General features: G+C 39.3%; 1 protein-coding gene across 1 annotated transcript; it reads right to left on the bottom strand.

Annotated features, from left to right (window-relative positions):
• Nucleotides 1-13052: 13052 nt before the first annotated feature.
• On the bottom strand, nucleotides 13053-16058 carry LOC138903881 (uncharacterized). Its single transcript, XM_070192452.1, has 3 exons — nucleotides 15256-16058; nucleotides 14999-15111; nucleotides 13053-13198 (listed from the first exon to the last, which is right to left on the bottom strand). The coding sequence occupies exons 1-3, from the start codon at nucleotides 16056-16058 to the stop codon at nucleotides 13053-13055; spliced, it is 1062 nt and encodes a 353-aa protein (XP_070048553.1).
• Nucleotides 16059-19057: the final 2999 nt, after the last annotated feature.

Here is a 19057-nt window from a genome sequence, read left to right as displayed (position 1 = left end):
CACACTTCTAAGATGTTGCTCATGTTCCTCTCGACTGCTGGAGTAAATCAAGATATCATCAATGAATACAACCACAAAAGAATCCAAATAAGGCTTGAACACCCGATTCATCAAATCTATAAATGGTGGTGGGCATTTGTCAACCCAAATGACATCACTAGGAATTCGTAATGCCTATACCGAGATTGAAAAGCTGTTCTAGGGACATCAGATGCCCTAATCATCAACTGATGGTAACCAGACCTCAAATCGATCTTCAAAAATACCTTGGCACCATGAAGCTGATCAAATAAGTCAGCAATTCTTGGCAGCGGATATTTGTTTTTGATAGTGGCTTTGTTCAACTGCTGATAATTTATACACATCTGCATAGAGCCATCTTTCTTCTTTACAAATAATACTGGTGCACCCCAGGGCGAGACACTCGGTGTAATGAATCCCTGGTCAAGCAAGTCTTGTAACTGCTCTTTCAATTCTTTCAACTCTGGCGGGGCCATACAGTATGGTGGAATAGAAATGGGTTGAGTGCTCGGAGCCAAATCAATACAGAAGTCAATATCTTTGTCGGGTGGCATCCCCATCAAATCTGTAGGAAATACTTCTGAAAATTCACGTACAACTGGTACTGAGTCCATAGAAGGAACATTCACACTGGGATCGCGAATATAAGCCAAATAGGCTAGACACCCTTTCTCTACCTTACGCCGAGCTTTCATATAAGAAATAACCCTGCTGGCAGACTGATCAGGAGTTCCTTTCCACTCTAATTGAGGTAACCCCGGCATGGCTAGAGTCACTGTCTCGGCATGACAATCCAATATAGCATGATAATGTGACAGCCAATCCATACCCAAGATGACATCAAAATCTACCATATCAAGAAGTAGAAGATCCACACTAGTCTCAAGATTACCAATAGTAACCACACATGAATGATAGACATGATCTACTATAACAGCGTCTCATACGGGTGTAGATACACACAGAGAAGCACTAAGAGAATTACAAGGCACAACCAAATATGAAGCAAAATAGGAGGACACATAGGAATAAGTAGATCCTGGATCAAATAGAACTGAAGCATCTCTATAAAAAATTGGAATAATACCTGTGATCACGACATCAGATGACTCGGCCCCAGGCCTAGCTGGAAAAGCATAAAATCGGGGCTGGGCCCCACCACTCTGAACTGTGTCTCTAGGACGGCCTCTAACTGGCTGGCCTCCACCTCTAACGGTCTGACCTCCACCTCTAATGTCCTGACCTCCACCTCTAATGGCTTGACCTCCCCCTCTTGCTGCATGACCCCTACCTCTAGCTGGCTGAGTAGGCGGTGAAGCAACCGGTGCCGGTATGATGGCATGAGAATCTTGTCGAGATCTGTTATTCGCCAATCTAGGGCAGTACCTCCTGATGTGACTAATGTTTCAACACTCATAACACCCATCCTGATGTCGTGGCTGCTGAAGCTGAAGCTGACCCAGATGTGCCGGATAACCACGGTAGTAACTCCGGTGCTTCAGGGAGTCACGGTAGTGTGATAGGCAAGAACTTTTCCATAAATAGCTGAGAGAACTGTTCCCACATAAGTGCAGGCAATCCGACTGGTTGGGTCAATATATAATCTCCCCACCACCTCTTGGTGGAACCCGTCATCTGAAATACAGCAAAATTGACCCTATTGGTCTCAACTATACCCATGCCACGCCCTCCATAAGACTGGAGTGGCTATGAATCCTTCCGGGACATGAACTGGTCCAGCTGGTACATTCTGATCTGGAACCTCCTCCTGAAGATCCATCTGAGGTTCTACAACAGGTGCAGCTGCTCAAGCTCTGGACTGAGCTCTACCTCGGCCTCTACCTCGGCCTCTAGCACGACCTCGACCTCGACCTCGACCTCGACCTCTATCCCTAGCCATAGTTGCCACAGGGGGTTCTGGTCCCTATCCATCGGTAGAGGTATTACCTGTTCTCACGATCTCCGAGAGAATAAGAGTAGAATGGTTCAATCATTGATGATAGAATAAAATCGCACGACAAAATAAGAAAAAAATGATATTGTTCCTAAACTTTATAGCCTCTGAGAGATAAGTATAGACGTCTCTGTACTGATCCTTCAGACTCTACTAAGCTTGCTCGTGACTCGTGAGACCTATGTAACCTAGTGCTCTGATACCAACTGTCATGACCCGAAATTCCCACCTTCGGACCGTGATGGCGCCTAACATTTCACTTGCTAGGCAAGCCAACGTTAGAATAATATTAACATATTTTTAAACAATCTTTAAATTATTAATAATCAAAGAAACAAATGCAGAAGTAAAGTTTAAAATATAGTGAAATAACCCATAAAAATAACGGTGTCTAAATACCATCCCAGAATTGGTGTCACAAGTGCATGAGCTTCTAGAATAAATATAAATAAAGGTCTGAATTAAATAAAGTTGTCTGGAAATAAACACAAAGCTAAAGTAAAATAGACGGGGACTTCAGAATTGCGGACGCCATGCAGTTATACCTCAAGTCTCCTCTGGTAGAAGAAATCCGAGCAAGTCTATGGTACGCCGCTGGGACCAACTCCAAAATCTGCACAAGAAGTGCAGAGTGTAGTATCAGTACAACCGACCCCATGTACTGGTAAGTGCTGAGCCTAACCTCGACGAAGTAGTGGCGAGACAAAAGCGGTTCACTTATATTAACTTGTACGCAATATTAATGACAACAACAAATAATAGAATTAAAACAGGTAACTCATTTATAATAATTGAAGCCAACTCAGCAGTCATAATCCATTATCATTTCAACCAATTATGTTGCAGCGTGCAACCCGCACTCACAATATATTCACATTTAATTCTGTTGCTGCGTGCAACCCGCCCTCCCAATATATATATATATATATATATATATATATATATATATATATATATATTCCTTTTAATCAAGTCTGTCATATATTTATTTCATTCAAGTATATATATATATATAGACTTTTAAATAAGTCTGTTTCGGCGTGCAATCCGATCCCCCTATATTGACTTTTAAATAAGTCTATTGCGGCGTGTAATCCGATCCCCCAATATTGACTTTTACTTTCATTTCCGTTGCGGCGTGCAACCCGTTCCCCCAATATATATAACTTTAAATAGATCATAATGTAAATAAAAATTACTCCAATAAATACCACGTCCAATGAGAACTATTAAACATCAAGACACACAATAATTATAATTTATTTATGAACAAACAATGGCAATAATAATTTATTTTAGAAATTAGGGAAAAAATAGACAGTTTAATATTTAATATGCTAAATGTCAAGTAGCAATTAGTGCACATAATTCAAATAAGCATGTAGCAATTATTACAGAAATTTAAGAATTAATATTTGGCAAAGAATAGGAGAGAAACAATTATTATAACAATTAATTTATGGTTTAAAATAATTTATGGTTTTTCAAGTAAGCAGGAAAAAAATAAATTTCACGACGTATGGACACTCGTCACCTCGTGTATATGTCGTTCACATGCATTTCACATAACAAATAATTTAAGGGTTCTATTCGCTCAAGTCAAGGTTAACCACGACACTTACCTCGCTTTGCAAATTTCAATCAATTATTAAACCATAGCTTTTCCTTTTAAATTTGTCTCCGAAAGCTTCAAATCTATTCACAAACAATTCGATATATTCAATACTAATCATATGAATTTAAAAATTTATTGGATAAAAATCCGAAATTCATTAAAATATTCGGCAGTGGGACCCACATCTCAAATCCTAAAAAAACTTGCGAAATCCGAATAACCGTTCCGATACAAGTTCAACCATACAAACATTTTCCAAATCCGATATCAAATGGACCTTCAAATCTTAACTTTTCATTTTTGAAAGATTTTATAAAAAATCCAATTTCTTCCATCTAAATCCGATATAAATGATGAATATAGACATGGATTCGTAAAATATAATCACTTTTGGTTAAAGAACACTTACCCAATTCAAAGTCGTGAAAATTCCCCTTGAAATCTCCCGAATCCGAGACTTGAAACTCAAAAATGAGTAAAAATGGCGACTTCCGAATTTATGGGCTCTGCCCAATCATTTTCGCATCTGCGGATAAAAGTTCCGCATTTGCGGACTCGCATTTGCGAGACAAAGCTCGCATTTGCGATTTCAGGCTGTCAGGTGAAGTTCCGCATCTACGGACACTCCTATCGCACCTGCGACATCCGCTTCTGCGCAAAATTGCCGCACCTGCAAAGACCCCAAGCCAGCCCAGTCCTGCAACTGCGTGATTTGGTGCGCATCTGCGGACATGCTTCTGCGAGAAGCTGTCCGCTTCTGTGATCGAAGCCTTGACATGCCTAGGCGCATCTGCGATGGCAGGCTCGCATCTGCGAGCTCGCACCTACGGTCAAAAATCCGCAGGTGCGATTACAACAGAAGGAAAATTTCAGATTTTTCTTAAGTCCATTCTTGATCCGATTTCAATCCGTATCACTCTCGGGGTGCTCGGGAACCTGTACGAATATACCAACAAGTTCAATAACATAATACGGACTTACTCGGGGTCTCGTATCACGTCAAATAATGCTGAAATTACAATTCACATCCCGATTCAAACTTTCAGTTTTAAACTTTTCAATTTGCAAATTTCGTGATAAAACATATTAAATAAATTCGGAATGATTTTAAATTTGGCACACAAGTCATAAATGACATAACGAAGCTGTTCAAATTTTTAGAATTGGATTCCGGCTCTGATATCAAAAAGTCAACCCCGTGGTCAAATTTGAAATCTTTAGCCTTTAACTTGAGCTTGGTCATAACTTGAGCTAGGGACCTCCAAAATAAATTTCGGGCATACGCACAAGTCCCAAATCACGATACGGAGCTACCGAAACTGTCAAAATATTGATCCGGGTTCGTTTACTAAAACTATTGACCAAAGACAACTCAGTTGAGTTTTAAAGCTTTATTTCACATTTTAATCTATTTTTCACATGAAAACTTTCCGGAATATTTTATGGACTGCACACGCAATTCGAGAAATAATAAATGGTGCTTTTCGAGGTCTTACAACACAAAATTACTTATTAAATTTAAAGATAACATTTTGGGTCATCACATTTATATTTCTTATACTTATGTTATAATTAATAAACTGTATATTATGTAATATAATATATTTTTCGGTATGTTATCGATATTTCGGTATTTTATTTTAAAATATCAAATACCATACCTAATACTATTTTTTTTAAAACATAAACTAAATACCTTACTGAATACCAAAATATCAAATACCAAATACCAAAATATTTAATTTTCGGTACGGTAATTTGGTATTTACCAAATTATTATAGAGTACATGAAAGAAATGGACAAGCTAGGAATGATTATATTTGAGATGTTGGCACATGGATTAGGCCTTAAAAATGACTTCTTCAGCAAAAACTTTGAAGAAAAGGAGACTACATATTTTAGTGTAAAATTTCCTTGCTATTCACAGTTTTAATGGGTCCCTCAGAAAAAAATATTTACACAAATATTTGACCGAATTTATTATTAACTTTTCCAATCAATATATATTGATTATATATGATTATATACATATTATTTATGAATTATATATATTTTATACGTTCGTCGGTTACTTTTAATTTAAGCAATTAAGTAACATGGCTATTTAGATTAATTCTTCAAAAAATAAAACTCAGCTCTTAAATTATTTGCACTACTAATATATACAATTATATTTTTAACTTTATTTATTAAATCCCAAGTTTCAAGCTCAAATCTCCAATTACATGATATGCTCAAACAACCATGAAATACAAAGTACTATAAATTATCGACTTTCAATTTTTTTCTTAAGCATTGACTAAGTTGGATTATTTCATCTCAAAAATTAATTATTTTTTCAGTAAATTAATTATCATAATCACTGTCTGCAGGGGCAGATTTAGGGGGGGCCGGAAGGAGGTTCACCCGAAATCCCTTCGCCAGAAAATTACGCCGACATATAGACAAAATCCGTCTTGTGCCTCTATATATTATATTTTGAAACCAGTTAACACATCCTAATTGAAAGCATAACTCAATGGTATTAGGGGGTCACTAGTTGTAACGACCCGGCCGGTCGTTTCGAGACTTATAGTCCCGTTTCCCTAATTTTTATTTCCTTTATGCTCTTAAGCTATATTATGATATACCGGGTTAGTTGGTTTGGGCCCGGAGTGGTTTCGGAGTGGAATGAGACACTTAGTCTCTTATATAGAACCTTAAGTTGAAAAAGTCAACCGGATGTTGACATATGTGTAAATGATCTCGGATTTGAATTCTGATGGTTCTGTTAGCTCCGTTAGATGATTTTAGACTTAGGAATGTGTCCGGAATGTGATTTGGAGGTCCGTGATAGAATTAGGCCTGAATTGACAAAATTTAAAAATTTGGCGATTTCGGTCGGCAGTGGAAAAATTATTATCGGGGTCGGAATAGAATTCCGAAAGTTGGAGTAGGTTCGTAGTGTCATTTGTGATGTGTATGCAAAATTTGAGGTCATTCGAATGTGGCTTGGTTGGTTTTGGAATCGGTTGCCGAATTTGCAAATTTAGAAGTTCTTAGGCTTGAATCCGAGGGTAATTTGATGATTTGATGTTGTTTTGAGTGATTCGAAGATTCAACTAAGTTTGTATGTTGATATATGACTTGTTGGTATTTTTGGTTGAGGTCCCGAGGGTGTCGGGGTGATTCCGGGTGGTTAACGGATTTGTCGAAATTGGAAAATATAGCTGAAGCTGTTGCTACTACTATTTCCGCACTTGCGGAACGAGGAGTCGCATGTAAGAGGATGCTGGTGCGCGTGGGGAGTTCGCAGATGCGGAAAGGGGAATGCTGGGCAGGCTTCGCAGAAGCAGAGGAAACGCACAGGTGAGCTTTCCTAGGCGCGAGAATTTGCTGTGCGGATGCGGAGAAATGTGAAGCCAAGGCTGGAGCGCATGCGCGAAGGATTTGGCCGCACCTGCGAGACCGCATATGCGAGGCTTGGAGCGCAGGTGCAGAAGTTGGGGAAATAAGTGGAGTTCACGGATGCGGCGCCTTGACCACAGGTGCGGTCCGCATGCGCGGAAAAAGAGCCCGCAGGTGCGAAAAACCTGGGCAGAAACCTTAAATATAACCCTTCGCGAATTTGGTTCATTTCCACCATTTTCAAGTCGGTTTTTTAAGCTTTTGGAGTGATATTCGAAAGGTAATTCAAGGGCTATCAGTGAGGTAAGTTGCTTGAGCCCTAATACTTGTATACATGGTGATTTTCTGTTGCTTAATCATTGTAATTCGTGAAAATGAGGGGTTAGGGCTTGGAATATTTGGAGAGTAATTTAAGGATTCGAAGGACCAAACGATTTCGGATTTTGATGAATTTGGTATGGTTAGATTCGTGAGTGAGTGAGCTTTCTAGTTTTGTAAATTTTATCGGATTTCAAGACGTGGTTCGGGGGGCCGGGTTTGAGCCAATTTCGGGTTTTGGTCTAATTTGATAATATTTCTTGTGGAATTCATTCCATTAGCGTATATTGATTGTATTGTACTGATTGTAAATAAATTTGGAGCATTTAGAGACCGAGTCCAGAGACAAGAGCATTGTGGGGTAGAGATTTGACCGATTTGAGGTAAGTAACGATTATAAATCTAGTCCTGAGGGTACGAAACCCCGAATTTTGTATCATTCTACTATTTTTAGTGACGCACATGCTAGGTGACGGGCGTATGGGCGTGCACTTTTGGGGATTGTGACTTGGTCCGTCCCGTAGCAACAGTAAAGTTGCATACTTGTTGAAACTATATGATAATTATATGTTTTAGAAAGAGTTTTTGTAAATTGGGTTGAATGCTATGTTTGGGCCTTGTGCCAGTGTTGTTTGGACCCTTAGGGGCCTTTTCTTACTATCCTCTCACTGTTTTTGATTGAAAATCTATACTCAGTCATGTTTATACTTATTTACCGCATAACTCAGTTTTATGATTCTATTTTGATGCATATAAATGTTTTGGGCCAAATGCCCTGTTTTACTGAAATGCCAGAGTGGCTTGAGAGGTTTATGACTGAGTGAGGCCGAGGGCCTGATTTGTGAGGATATTTATAGAATCGGGCTGTACGTCGCAGCATGTTGCATATTTATGTGATCTGGCTGCACGCCGCAGCATGTTTGATATCGGTCGAGAGCCTGATTGTGAGGATGGGAGTGGATCGGGGGTGCACGCCTGCAGCATACTTTATTATTATAGCACGTGAGTTATCCGTGCAACACGTGAGTTGTCCGTGTATATTATAGCGCTTGGGCTGAAGGAGCCCCTTCGGAGTCTGTACACACCCCCAGTGAGCGCAAGTACCTACTGAGTGCGAGTGCCGAGTGCTGAGTGACTAGGAGGCATGAGTGATTGTGAGGTATGCCCGAGTGGCAAGAGTGATTATGAGGTATGCCCGAGTGGCACGAGTAACTGTGAGGTTTGTCTGAGGGGCTGTATATGAGTGATGTTTTGCCCAAGGGGCTGTTTATGATTTCATCATTTTGCTCACCTTTGCATTTTTCCCCTATTTGAAAACTGTTAAAAAATATCTTTAAATGATTTTTACTAGAACTGAGTTTAAACGAGATATTTTGATTCAAATCCTGATTTTTAAAGCATGTGATATTTTTACTGAGATTTACTGATATGAACGTTATATGCTTTATTGCTCGTCACTACTGATTAGTCTTTATTTATTATTGTTACTTACTGGGTTGGCGTACTCACATTACTCCCTGCACCTTGTGTGCATATCCAGGTGTAGCTGGACACGGTAGCGGTTGTTGATTGTTCTAATTGCATATTTTTCCGGGGATAGCAAGGTAGTTGTCTGGCGATCGCAGCCCTACTCTTCTCCCTCTTATCTTCCTCTAGTTGTATTTAGCTATTTTTCAGGTTGAGTTAGCCTTGATATTGTTAGACATATTATTGTAGATGCTCATGACTAGTGACACCCCGATGTCGGGCTTTTTCTTCTGCACTTTTATTTTGATTGGAACTCCTTTACGAAGATTTTTGGTGTTAAATAGCATTGAAATTATCTTTGAAATGAAAATATTGGTTTGTTTTGAGAATGGGTCGGCTTGCCTAGTTTCACGATAGGCGCCATCACGACAGGGGTTAGTTTGGGTCGTGACACTAGTTCAATACCTTCTGGTCACATTCTCTTTTAATTTTTTAACTTTTACTTTTTTGAATCCCTTAGTAAAAATTCTACCTCCGCCACTAACCGTATGTGTTCAACGTTGAAATTTTATATAAGCACTCTATAGTTGAAATTTTAGTTTTCTTTTTTTTTCCCTTCATTTTTTTTTATGTTTTTCGTTTTCAAGTTTTCATATCGTAATGGGATCAATGAGCACCATAGAGACGATGCCTCTAAAGATATTTTTGGAGACGATTTAAGGGCCAGTTGCTTGATCGTTAAAGTAAAATATTTGTACTCCTTATGTTTTAATTTATGTGTGTTAACTTCCTTTTTAGTTCCAAAATTTTCATTTTACACCTAATGACATTCTCTTATATCAATGACATGAATATTAAAAGACCACAAATTTAAAGAATAATTTTAGCGCATTATACGCATTTTTATTTTAAACACACAGATTCAAAAATCTATCTTACTATTAAGGCACATAAAATAATCGAGCACACTATTCAAATTAACACAAATAAAATAATCGAGCATAGTATATCAATGTATCCTTATGTATATAGCTACATAAGTAGCTATATACACTTATCCCGAAAACATAATTATCTATTTCTGTTATACTAAAAGCAAAAAATCTTGTAGCAAAATATCATTCGCCTTTTTAAATTATTAGAAATAGATTTTATATTGATCAAAATTGTAAGTTAATTATTTTTCTAATATTTAGGAATTAGAAGTTAACTAAAAAATTTTTAATTGTTAAATCTTCCTTTATGTAAACTATAAAGGTAATCCTAATATGTAGGATTACTAATCCCACTCCAATTAAAGTTTTCAAATGTATGTATTTGGTTACGTTATCACTCGATGTAGTCTCGATTTTGACATTTCACTTGAACATATTCGATTGATTTAAATTTTTACACTCTAATAAATTGACTAAAGAAATAATTAAGTTTTAGAATGTATTATAATAAAATGTTGATAGATTATTATACCTTTTAAAAATAAATTGTATATGAAGAAAATTGTAAAACATAATAATTATATTGGATGAAAATATAGTTATAATTAAACATTATTATAGTTACCATTAAAAATGAAAATTTTAAAATTAGCTAATATTAAAAATTTGAATCAACAAAAAATATTTTCCTTAACATTGAGAACAATAATTAAGTTTTTGAATCAGCTAACTACTTTTCATAAGATATTCTCACAAAGTCCTTAGAAATTAGAAAGGCATATGCACATGTGTAAAGGGAAAGATTTCGAGCTAGCTAAATAGGAATAATATTAATTATCTTCAGGAACTTATAGCTAAAGATTTCTTCTCCTCTTTGTCATCTGCCCAAGCTACTTAATTCCAAGCATTATTATATACTTCATAACATGTCATTATTGTAATGACCCAACCGGTCATTTTTAACTTTTAGAACCTCGTTTCCTAAAATAAAACTTTTCGTAGGTGCTTGTAATGATTTATGACTTGCGGGGATGGTTGGTTCGGGATTTGGAAGTGTTTGGGGTGAAACCGGAACACTTGGTTCCTTAAGTTGGCCTTAAAGTGCTAAGTTTGACTTCGATCAACATTTTGAGAAAATGACCCCGGAATAGAATTTTGATGATTCCAACAGCTCCGTATGGTGATTTTGGACTTAGAAGCGTATTCGGAATTTTATTTGAAAGTCCGTAGCTAAATTAGGCTTCTTCTTTTTTTTTTTTGCCTAAGGGCTAATATATAAATAAAATCCCAAAAATGGGTCCAATGCTTACAAGATGTTCAAATCAAAAACCAAAATAGAAGTTGCATGACGCCACTAGCTATTAAAAAAGATAGAAAAGCTAAAATCTAATTAACTAACTATTACAACAAGATAAGTTGAATGCTTCCTTCTCCTATTAGTGTATGTGAATCCAAATGTCATTGGCAAATACCAAGCAGCACCTATCAAGCTCTCACCAGGTGCCAGGGTATATTGTCCATAGTCTAAAATGAATTCCAAACATCTCCACCGCAGAGTTGAAGTCCGCATCATCCTCCAAGTGTCGCTACTATATGATCTCCATATGTAGTGGATTGGTTTTGTTCAAGTATTAATTATGTGCTCACTCATCAAGATTAATGTGTAGAAGAGGAACCTGGCTTTAGGCAGGCTTAGCAAGGCAAAAGCCAGGCTTGAGCTGGCTTTAGGCAGGCTTTACAAGGCAAAGGCTAGGCATGCGCTGGCTTTAGGCAGGCTTTGCAAGGCAAAAGCTAGTCATGAGCTGGCTTTAGTCAGGCTTTGCAGGCCAAAGGCCAGGCGTGAGCTGGCTTTAGGCAGGCTTTACAAGGCAAAGGCCAGGCGTGAGCTGGCTTTAGCCAGGCTTTACAAGGAAAAAGCCAGGCATGAGCTGGCTTTAGGCTGGCTTTACAAGGCAAAAGCCAGGAATGATCTGGCTTTAAGAAGACTTTGCAAGGCAAAGGCCAGCCTGTGCCTTTTTGTGATCTTGTAAGCACAGATCCTTCCCTACTAGAACCTTTAATGTAGACATCATTCAAAACATTGCTAAACCATCCTCATATTGAGCTTGAAAGCATGCTAATACCACTGAGAAATGATTTAACAATCTCCAAAAATACCATATGATGGGTTCAGCATCTTCCTTAGCATTTGGGCATATCAGTTTCAGAGTCCAATATTGTGAAGCCATCAGTCTGGGGTTCTTCTCTTTGCTATCCTAATCCTAAGGTTAGGTGATTGAGATTTGTCTAGATTGATCAACCTCCTCCCTGCACTAGGCAGTTCAGAGAATGAATGAAACTCAAATGTACCTGCAAAAGAGAACACAATGTTAGCTATAAAATCCGCCACTGAGTTGCCTTCTCTGAACACATGTTGAAAGATCACATTGAAGTTGTCCTTCATCTCTATAATTTTCTTCACATCCTGTGCAATTACCCAAGGAGGATCCCATTCTTCATCACCAATGAATCAGTCTCCAGTATGAGAGGGTGAAAATCATGCTCCACACAATATTCCAACCCTTGAAGAATAGCCTTAGCTTCGGCCACCACATTAGTTGTAACTCCCAGGTCTACTGCCCTACCATACACCACATCACCTTCATCATCCCTCACACAAAAGCCTAGGGAGCTAGGTCCAGGATTGCCCTTTGAAGCTCCATCAGTATTACATTTGTACCAACCATGACAAGGAAGCTGCCATGTTACTCTTGTAGTGATCAATATAGGTTTATATCCTTCAAAGTATTGAATCATGTCTGGCCATAACTATGGAATATTAGGGATCCAAGCATGCCTCACCCTTCCCAGTTGATGCAATGTCCTATTTATCTCATGAATCACTCTATTTGTGGACATTGAACCACCATGTTTACCTGCATTTCTTCTCTTCCACAACTCCCAAGTGATGATAGCTGGTACTGCTTGAAATAGTGGCTTTAATTTCGGACAACACTGAGCATACCACCAATGCCTTATAATCTGCTTCAATTGAATCAATTGCACAAAAATTCCAGCAGCCCCCATGAACAATTTCCATACCTTAGAGGCAGTAGGACTTGTGACAAATATATGCTCAATGGATTCCTCTTAGGGCTGCTGACAACACCAACACCAAGACATCACCATTTGCCCTTGCCTCTTCCACATGTCATCGGTGGCTATTTTCTGCCTCCACAATCTCCAGAAGAAGAAGGATATCTTGAATGGCAAACTTTTAATCCACATTAACTTGAATTCCTAATTAGGATCTGCCTTATGCCTTAGTATTTGCCAAGCACTGCTAACATTGAACTTGCCTGAAGGAGTTGGCATTCAGTATGGCTTATCCCAATATCCCTCACTGCCTTCATAGTGCACATTTAGCCTTATATGTTCTGCAATTTCCTCATTGAAAGTTTGATCTAGCAGCTGATCATCCCATGTTTCCCCTTGCTGAAGTTCTTCCACCTCCTGAAGACCTTCATTGATTGGAAAGTCTTCAGGCAATACATGATAAAGTGCACCGAATCCAGTCCAATTTTCATGCCAAATATTAGTTGTTCCACTCTCCAATTCCCATACGATCTCATGTTCTACTTCTTCCCTAGCATTCAGCATTTGTCTCCAAACATGAGACCCTCCCCTAAAATGTACCACAGTTGGTGGCTCCTTCTTGCAATACTTATTCCACATGAAATTAGACCACAAAGATTTTGTGGTCCTAAACCTCCACCATATTTTAGCAAACAGTGCCCTTGAGACATCATTTAAGGACCTAAAACCTATCCCCCCTTCCTCTTTAGGAAGGCAAAGATTTTTCCATGAAGCCTAGTGTCTTCTTCTCCCTTCTTCCTTTGTGCTCCAAAAGAACCTAGCAAAAGTCTTATGTAGATGCCCCAGGATGCTGTTTGGTGGATCAAGGACTGATAACATATGAACTGGCATACTTTGCAACACATTAGAGATGAGTGTTGCCTTTCCTCCAAATGACAGCAGTTTTCCTTTCCATGAATGCAATTTAGCCTTCACCTTCTTGATAAGCTCCTCATAATAGTCCTTCCTCCTTCTAGTGTAAAAAATAGGACACCCTAGATATGTGAAGGGGAATTTACCTCTTGCAAATCCTGTAATAGCTCCAACTGCCTGAAACAATACATTAGCAACCTTTGAATACATGTAGTATGAACTCTTACCTTTGTTGATCATCTGACCTGATATCTTCTCATAGTTCCCCAACACTGCCATAATCTTGCTCAAAGAGGGGGGATGAGCAGATGCAAAGATTATCGTATCATCAGCATACGCCAAATGATTTAAAGAATCAGACCACTTAGGCATTCCAAATCCCACAAATAACTTGTATTTAAAAAGCTTATTCAAAGACCTGGAAAGTACCTCAGCTGACAGAATGAACAATGCTGGAGATAGGGGATCCCCTTGTTTCACACCCCTTGTCGACTTAAAGAACCCTAAGGACTGCCCATTCACCAATACTGAATACCAGTTATTTGATATCAAGTTCCACACCATGTTAATGAAGTGTTCATAAAATCCCATCTTCCTTAGCACATGTAATATGTACTTCCATGAGACCCTATCATAGGCCTTAGCCATATCAAGCTTGATCACCACATTAGCTGGCTTTCCCCTTAGCCTTATGTTAGTGACAATTTCTTGAGTCAATAAGATGTTCTCAAATATACTCCTACCCTTTACAAATCCGGATTGATTAGGAGCTATTAGAGATGGCAAAAAAATTTCCAATCTGTCATGTAACACCCTAGACAAAACCTTGTTAATGAAGTTGCTCAAACTAATAGGTCTTAAGTCAGAGAAGGTCTCGACTCTAGGTTTCTTGGGCAGCAACACTAGATTGGTGTGAGTGATGGATTTAGGCAATGCAGCTTATCCATAGAAGTGTAGCACCATGTTGTGTATATCAGCACCAATAACATCCCAGCATGTTTGATAAAACAAGCCAGTGAATCCATCAGGGCCACTAGCACTCTCCCCACTAAGCTCAAAAACTGCTGCCCTTACTTCTTCAATTGTTGGCAATCTTCTAAGTTCCAAATTCTGATCCATAGTGACCATTGAAGGTACATTATTGAGCAAGGGAAATTCAGAAGCATCACCTTCATTTGTGAACTGTTTTTGATAGAAGTCCATTGCAGCTGTAGCCAATTGCTCCTGGTCTTCAATCCATACCCCACTGTCACTTTTGATCCTCTTCAATTGCAATTTCTTTCTTTTGCCATTGACATGGTTGTGAAAGAAACTTGTATTCCTATCTCCTTCAGCAAACCAATTCATCCCAGATTTTTGCTTCCAATACTGCTCCTCAATATTCAAGTATTTCTTCAATTCAGATTGAGCCTTTTGAAGCACAATCCTATTTTCAGTTGTAGGCTCTTCTTCAAATAACATCTCCTTCACCCTAACAATGTCCTCCAAAATAGCCAGTTGCTTGAAGATATCACCAAATGTTTCCCTATTCCATTTTGAGAGTGATGCCTTCACCCTCTTGATTTTCTACTTGAACATCATAAACGGATCCCCTATGAAATCAGCTTCCCAATTCTGCCTCACCACATCCATAAATGTAGCATGCTTTGTCCAAAAGTTCAAGAATCTGAAAGACTTGACAAACTTGGTTGTCTGCACCCCACATGTCATTAGCAATGGTGCATGATCTGATCTAGTTCTGATTAGATGCTCAACTTCAATAGTTGGCAACATGTTCTGAAATGGAAAATTCACAAAGATCCTATCCAATCTGTTGAATATACACTCAGCATTGGATCTCCCATTCCACCATGTGAATGGACTACCTTTGTAGCCTTGCTCAAACAAACCACAAGAGTTTACACAAAATGCAAAATCCTCATATTCAGGAGGGTGTATTGGAAGTCCCCCTATTTTCTCATCTTCATGCAATAACACATTGAAATCCCCTCCTACCAACCATGGTAATTCCATATCACTTGCTAAATAATACAAGTGATCCCATAACTCCAACCTCTCAATTACTGAACATTTTGCATAAACAAATGTCATCATCATACGCTGCCCTAGGTCATGGTGAAACACTCTCACAGTCACCTGTTGCTCAGTATCCTCCACTAATTCCCATTCCACAACTGCATTGAAGAACAACCATATTTGCCCATTAATATTTGTATAAGCAGTCTCCATATTCAACCTCCTTTTATATCTCTCAATGAGTCCCTTCTTTTGAAAAGGCTCCATCAATGCAACTATACAAAAATTATGCTCCCTATTCATATTGATCACACTAGGAAAGGCCTGTTGTGTATTCACAGACCTTATGTTCCACATTAATGTTTTGATCATCATCTAGATAGAGAAGCTGCCCTCCTGGGCATTATTCTTGAAGGTTGTAGTGGATCTTTACTCTGATTCTTCTTAGTTGTTTTACCTCCTTTAGCACTAGTTGTGGGTGATAAATCCCCTTCCCTAGCCACTTGTTTGAAGTTTTCGGCAGTTGATCAGTGCCAGATTCCATAAGCACTTTCTCTATTTCCCCGGATGCTCTTGGAACAATTGCCCGCTCATCAACCTGTTCATACTCCTTGAATTGTAGCTCATGGACATACTCGGAACACCATCTACATAGGCCAAAATTTCTCCAGTGGCTCGAAGGTTGGGGTTTACTGTAGCTTCCTCATCAGGTGAACTTGGTTTTAGGCCTGGCGTCGCTAGCCTATCGCCTGGTGTCGCCAGCCTATCGCCGGGTGAGCTTGGATTGTTGTCCTTCTTCACCTTGTCTTCTATTGTTTTGCCCAGATGATCATTTTTAACCTCAACTGCATCGCTCCATAAGACCTTTGTAGAGTTTACCTCATCAAGATCCTCCATCCGCCCAGAATCTTTAAAAGTTTGAGATGTAATCGCATGACAAGATTGGTTTGTGGTCACATTGAGTTGTTTTAGCTCCTCTTTGCTAGTCCCAAACCTTCTATGAACCCAGTCGATTGTGGACTGAATCCCAGAAGGCGTAGGACCATCTTTAGAACTGAAGATTGGTTTTTCCCCCACCAAAACCAGTTGGTTGTTCTCGTTTATATCACTTTGTTCTTCCTCTAATACTGCAAATTTATTCCTTGTTTGAACCTTGTTTGTCTGATCTTCTTCGACCTCCATCAGTGCAAAGTTATTGTGCACCTGATGTACACCAGCATTCACTGGCATGATTGCATTGCCAGTTTGCTCTTGTACCTGGGTTTTGTTATTTTTGTTGGTTCCCTGATTATCCCGAACTTCCTTCCACTGTGCACCTACGTTCCCGACTACTTTTCCACTCGTGAGAATCATTAAAGGGGTAATGTGATTTTTGGTTTTTCCTTGTTCATCAGCAGCAGAATTCCAGTTGTTCAACTCAGCAAGATCATTCCTTTTCTTGCTGCTTCGATTCTCAATAAGCTCGGGGTGCAAATGCCAACATTCAATTTCATCATGTCCTTGTAGTTTACACTCCTTACAATATTTTGGTAGCATGTCATACTGAATTCTCACCCATTCTGTTCGAACACCACCAGAAGCTTCATCATCAATATCCAATCGCACCTTTTTAGGTAGTTCGGCCAACAAATCGATAAGAACTTTTACTCTTGCGCAACTCGGCCTAGTTTTGTTTGTAGTTATCGCGTCAAGATACACTAGCCTTCCCACAGTTGTAGGCAAAGAAAACAGAGTTTCCTTTACAAAAAAGGTAGGCAGAAGTCCAGGAAAATAAACCCACGCCATCGCCATCGGAGTTTCTTCACCCGCCTTAAATTTTGCATCGTAGATAAGAGTACGCAATTGATATTCGTACCCATCTTTGGCTTTGATGTAGTACGTACTCTTCGATGTGAAATCGAGGAAATCTTGCCATAGAGTTAATCTAATTAATACATGACGATCTCTAAGGAATCCGATATTAGACTCACCTTTGATACCACATTGAGTTGGAATTATTCGGCGAAGCTCGTGAATCTCCGGAGAACCATATGACAGATTTCCAACGACAGCATATTGGAGGCCTTCAATCACGTTCATTCTATATACTTCTGCCTCTGTGAATTTAACCACTGGTTGGCCATTCAAATACACTGCTCGTCGCATTGGAATGGGTTGAATTGAAGCTGCAGTAGTAGCCATCGCTGGAGGATTTAAAGAATTTGGTTTCAAAATCTTCGAGTAATCTAGAGGAGCTGGGTTAGAGTTAGTTGTTTTATGTTGTTGTGCAACGCTGGGGGAGGGCAGACCAGCCAGAAAAGCTGGTTGGTCGCCGGCCATTGTGGCCAGTGAAGCCTAAAGCTCCAGCTTTGTCCGCGGCGAACAGTGACGAAGTCACTGTTCACGGTACTGTTTGGCACTGTTCACTGCTACAGTGACGGCGGAAATTTGAGAGAAATAATTCTAGAGAGAATGTGTTAAATTTCATTTCATTTTGGGACTTTGAGAGCTTGGATTGAGGGAAAAATTTGAGGAATTTTCAGAGGAAACATTTGGGTTAAATTAGGCTTGAAATGGCTAAAAAACAAGAATTTAAGTTTGGAAGTTTGACCGATGAGTTGACTTTTTGATACCGGAGTCGGAATCCAGTTCCGAAAATTTTCATAGCTCCGTTATGTAATTTATGACTTGTGTGTAAAATTTGAGGTCAATCGGAATTGATTTGATAGGTTCCGACATCGAATGTAGAAGTTGAAAACTCTTAGTTTCATTAAGCTTGAATTGGGGTATGAATCATTGTTTTAACGTTGTTTGATGTGACTTAGAGGTTCGACTAAGTTCGTATGATATTTTAGGACTTGTTGGTATATTTAGTTGAGGTCCCGAGGGCCTCGGGTGAGTTTCGGATGGTTAACGGATCAAAAGTTAGACTTCAAAAGCTACTGCAATTTTCCCTTCTGCTGTATATTCTGGGCTGTGATCGAGCCCCAGACCGAACCCAGATATCGAGCCCACGATCGAGGCCTGAGTTGAAGCTATTACCAGCTCAGTATCGAAGCCACGATCGAAGGCAAGGCCCGAGGGCCAGGATCAAGACCCAAGATCGAGCTCCCATGATTGAGCTCCCCTGATCGAGCTCCTTGATCGAGCTGGACAGAATCGAGGCCATGACCAGCTTACAAGATCGAGCTCCTTGATCGAGCTCCCAAGATCGAGCTCCCGAGATCGAGCTCCCTTGATCGAGCTCCTTGATCGAACTGGACAGAATCGAGACCATGACCAACTTCCAAGATCGAGCTCCCAAGATCGAGCTCGCATGATCGAGCTCCTGAGATAGAGCTCCCCTGATCGAGCTCCTTGATCGAACTGGACAGAAT

This window comes from Nicotiana tomentosiformis, unplaced genomic scaffold, assembly GCF_000390325.3.
Source record: "Nicotiana tomentosiformis unplaced genomic scaffold, ASM39032v3 Un00112, whole genome shotgun sequence".
Classification (NCBI taxonomy): domain Eukaryota; kingdom Viridiplantae; phylum Streptophyta; class Magnoliopsida; order Solanales; family Solanaceae; genus Nicotiana; species Nicotiana tomentosiformis.
This window is presented reverse-complemented; position numbering and strand designations above follow the sequence as displayed.

What these genes read in the sequence shown, in the direction of transcription:
- LOC138903881 (XM_070192452.1), bottom strand. Translation starts at nt 16,058, where the DNA reads ATGTGGAACATAAGGTCTGTGAATACACAACAGGCCTTTCCTAGTGTG. An exon ending in GATCCGTTTATGATGTTCAA is followed by an intron (nt 15,112 to 15,255) that starts GTAGAAAATCAA and finishes AACTGAAAATAG; the next exon opens with GATTGTGCTTCAAAAGGCTC. An exon ending in TGAAGGAGATAGGAATACAA is followed by an intron (nt 13,199 to 14,998) that starts GTTTCTTTCACA and finishes CAATCAATGAAG; the next exon opens with GTCTTCAGGAGGTGGAAGAA.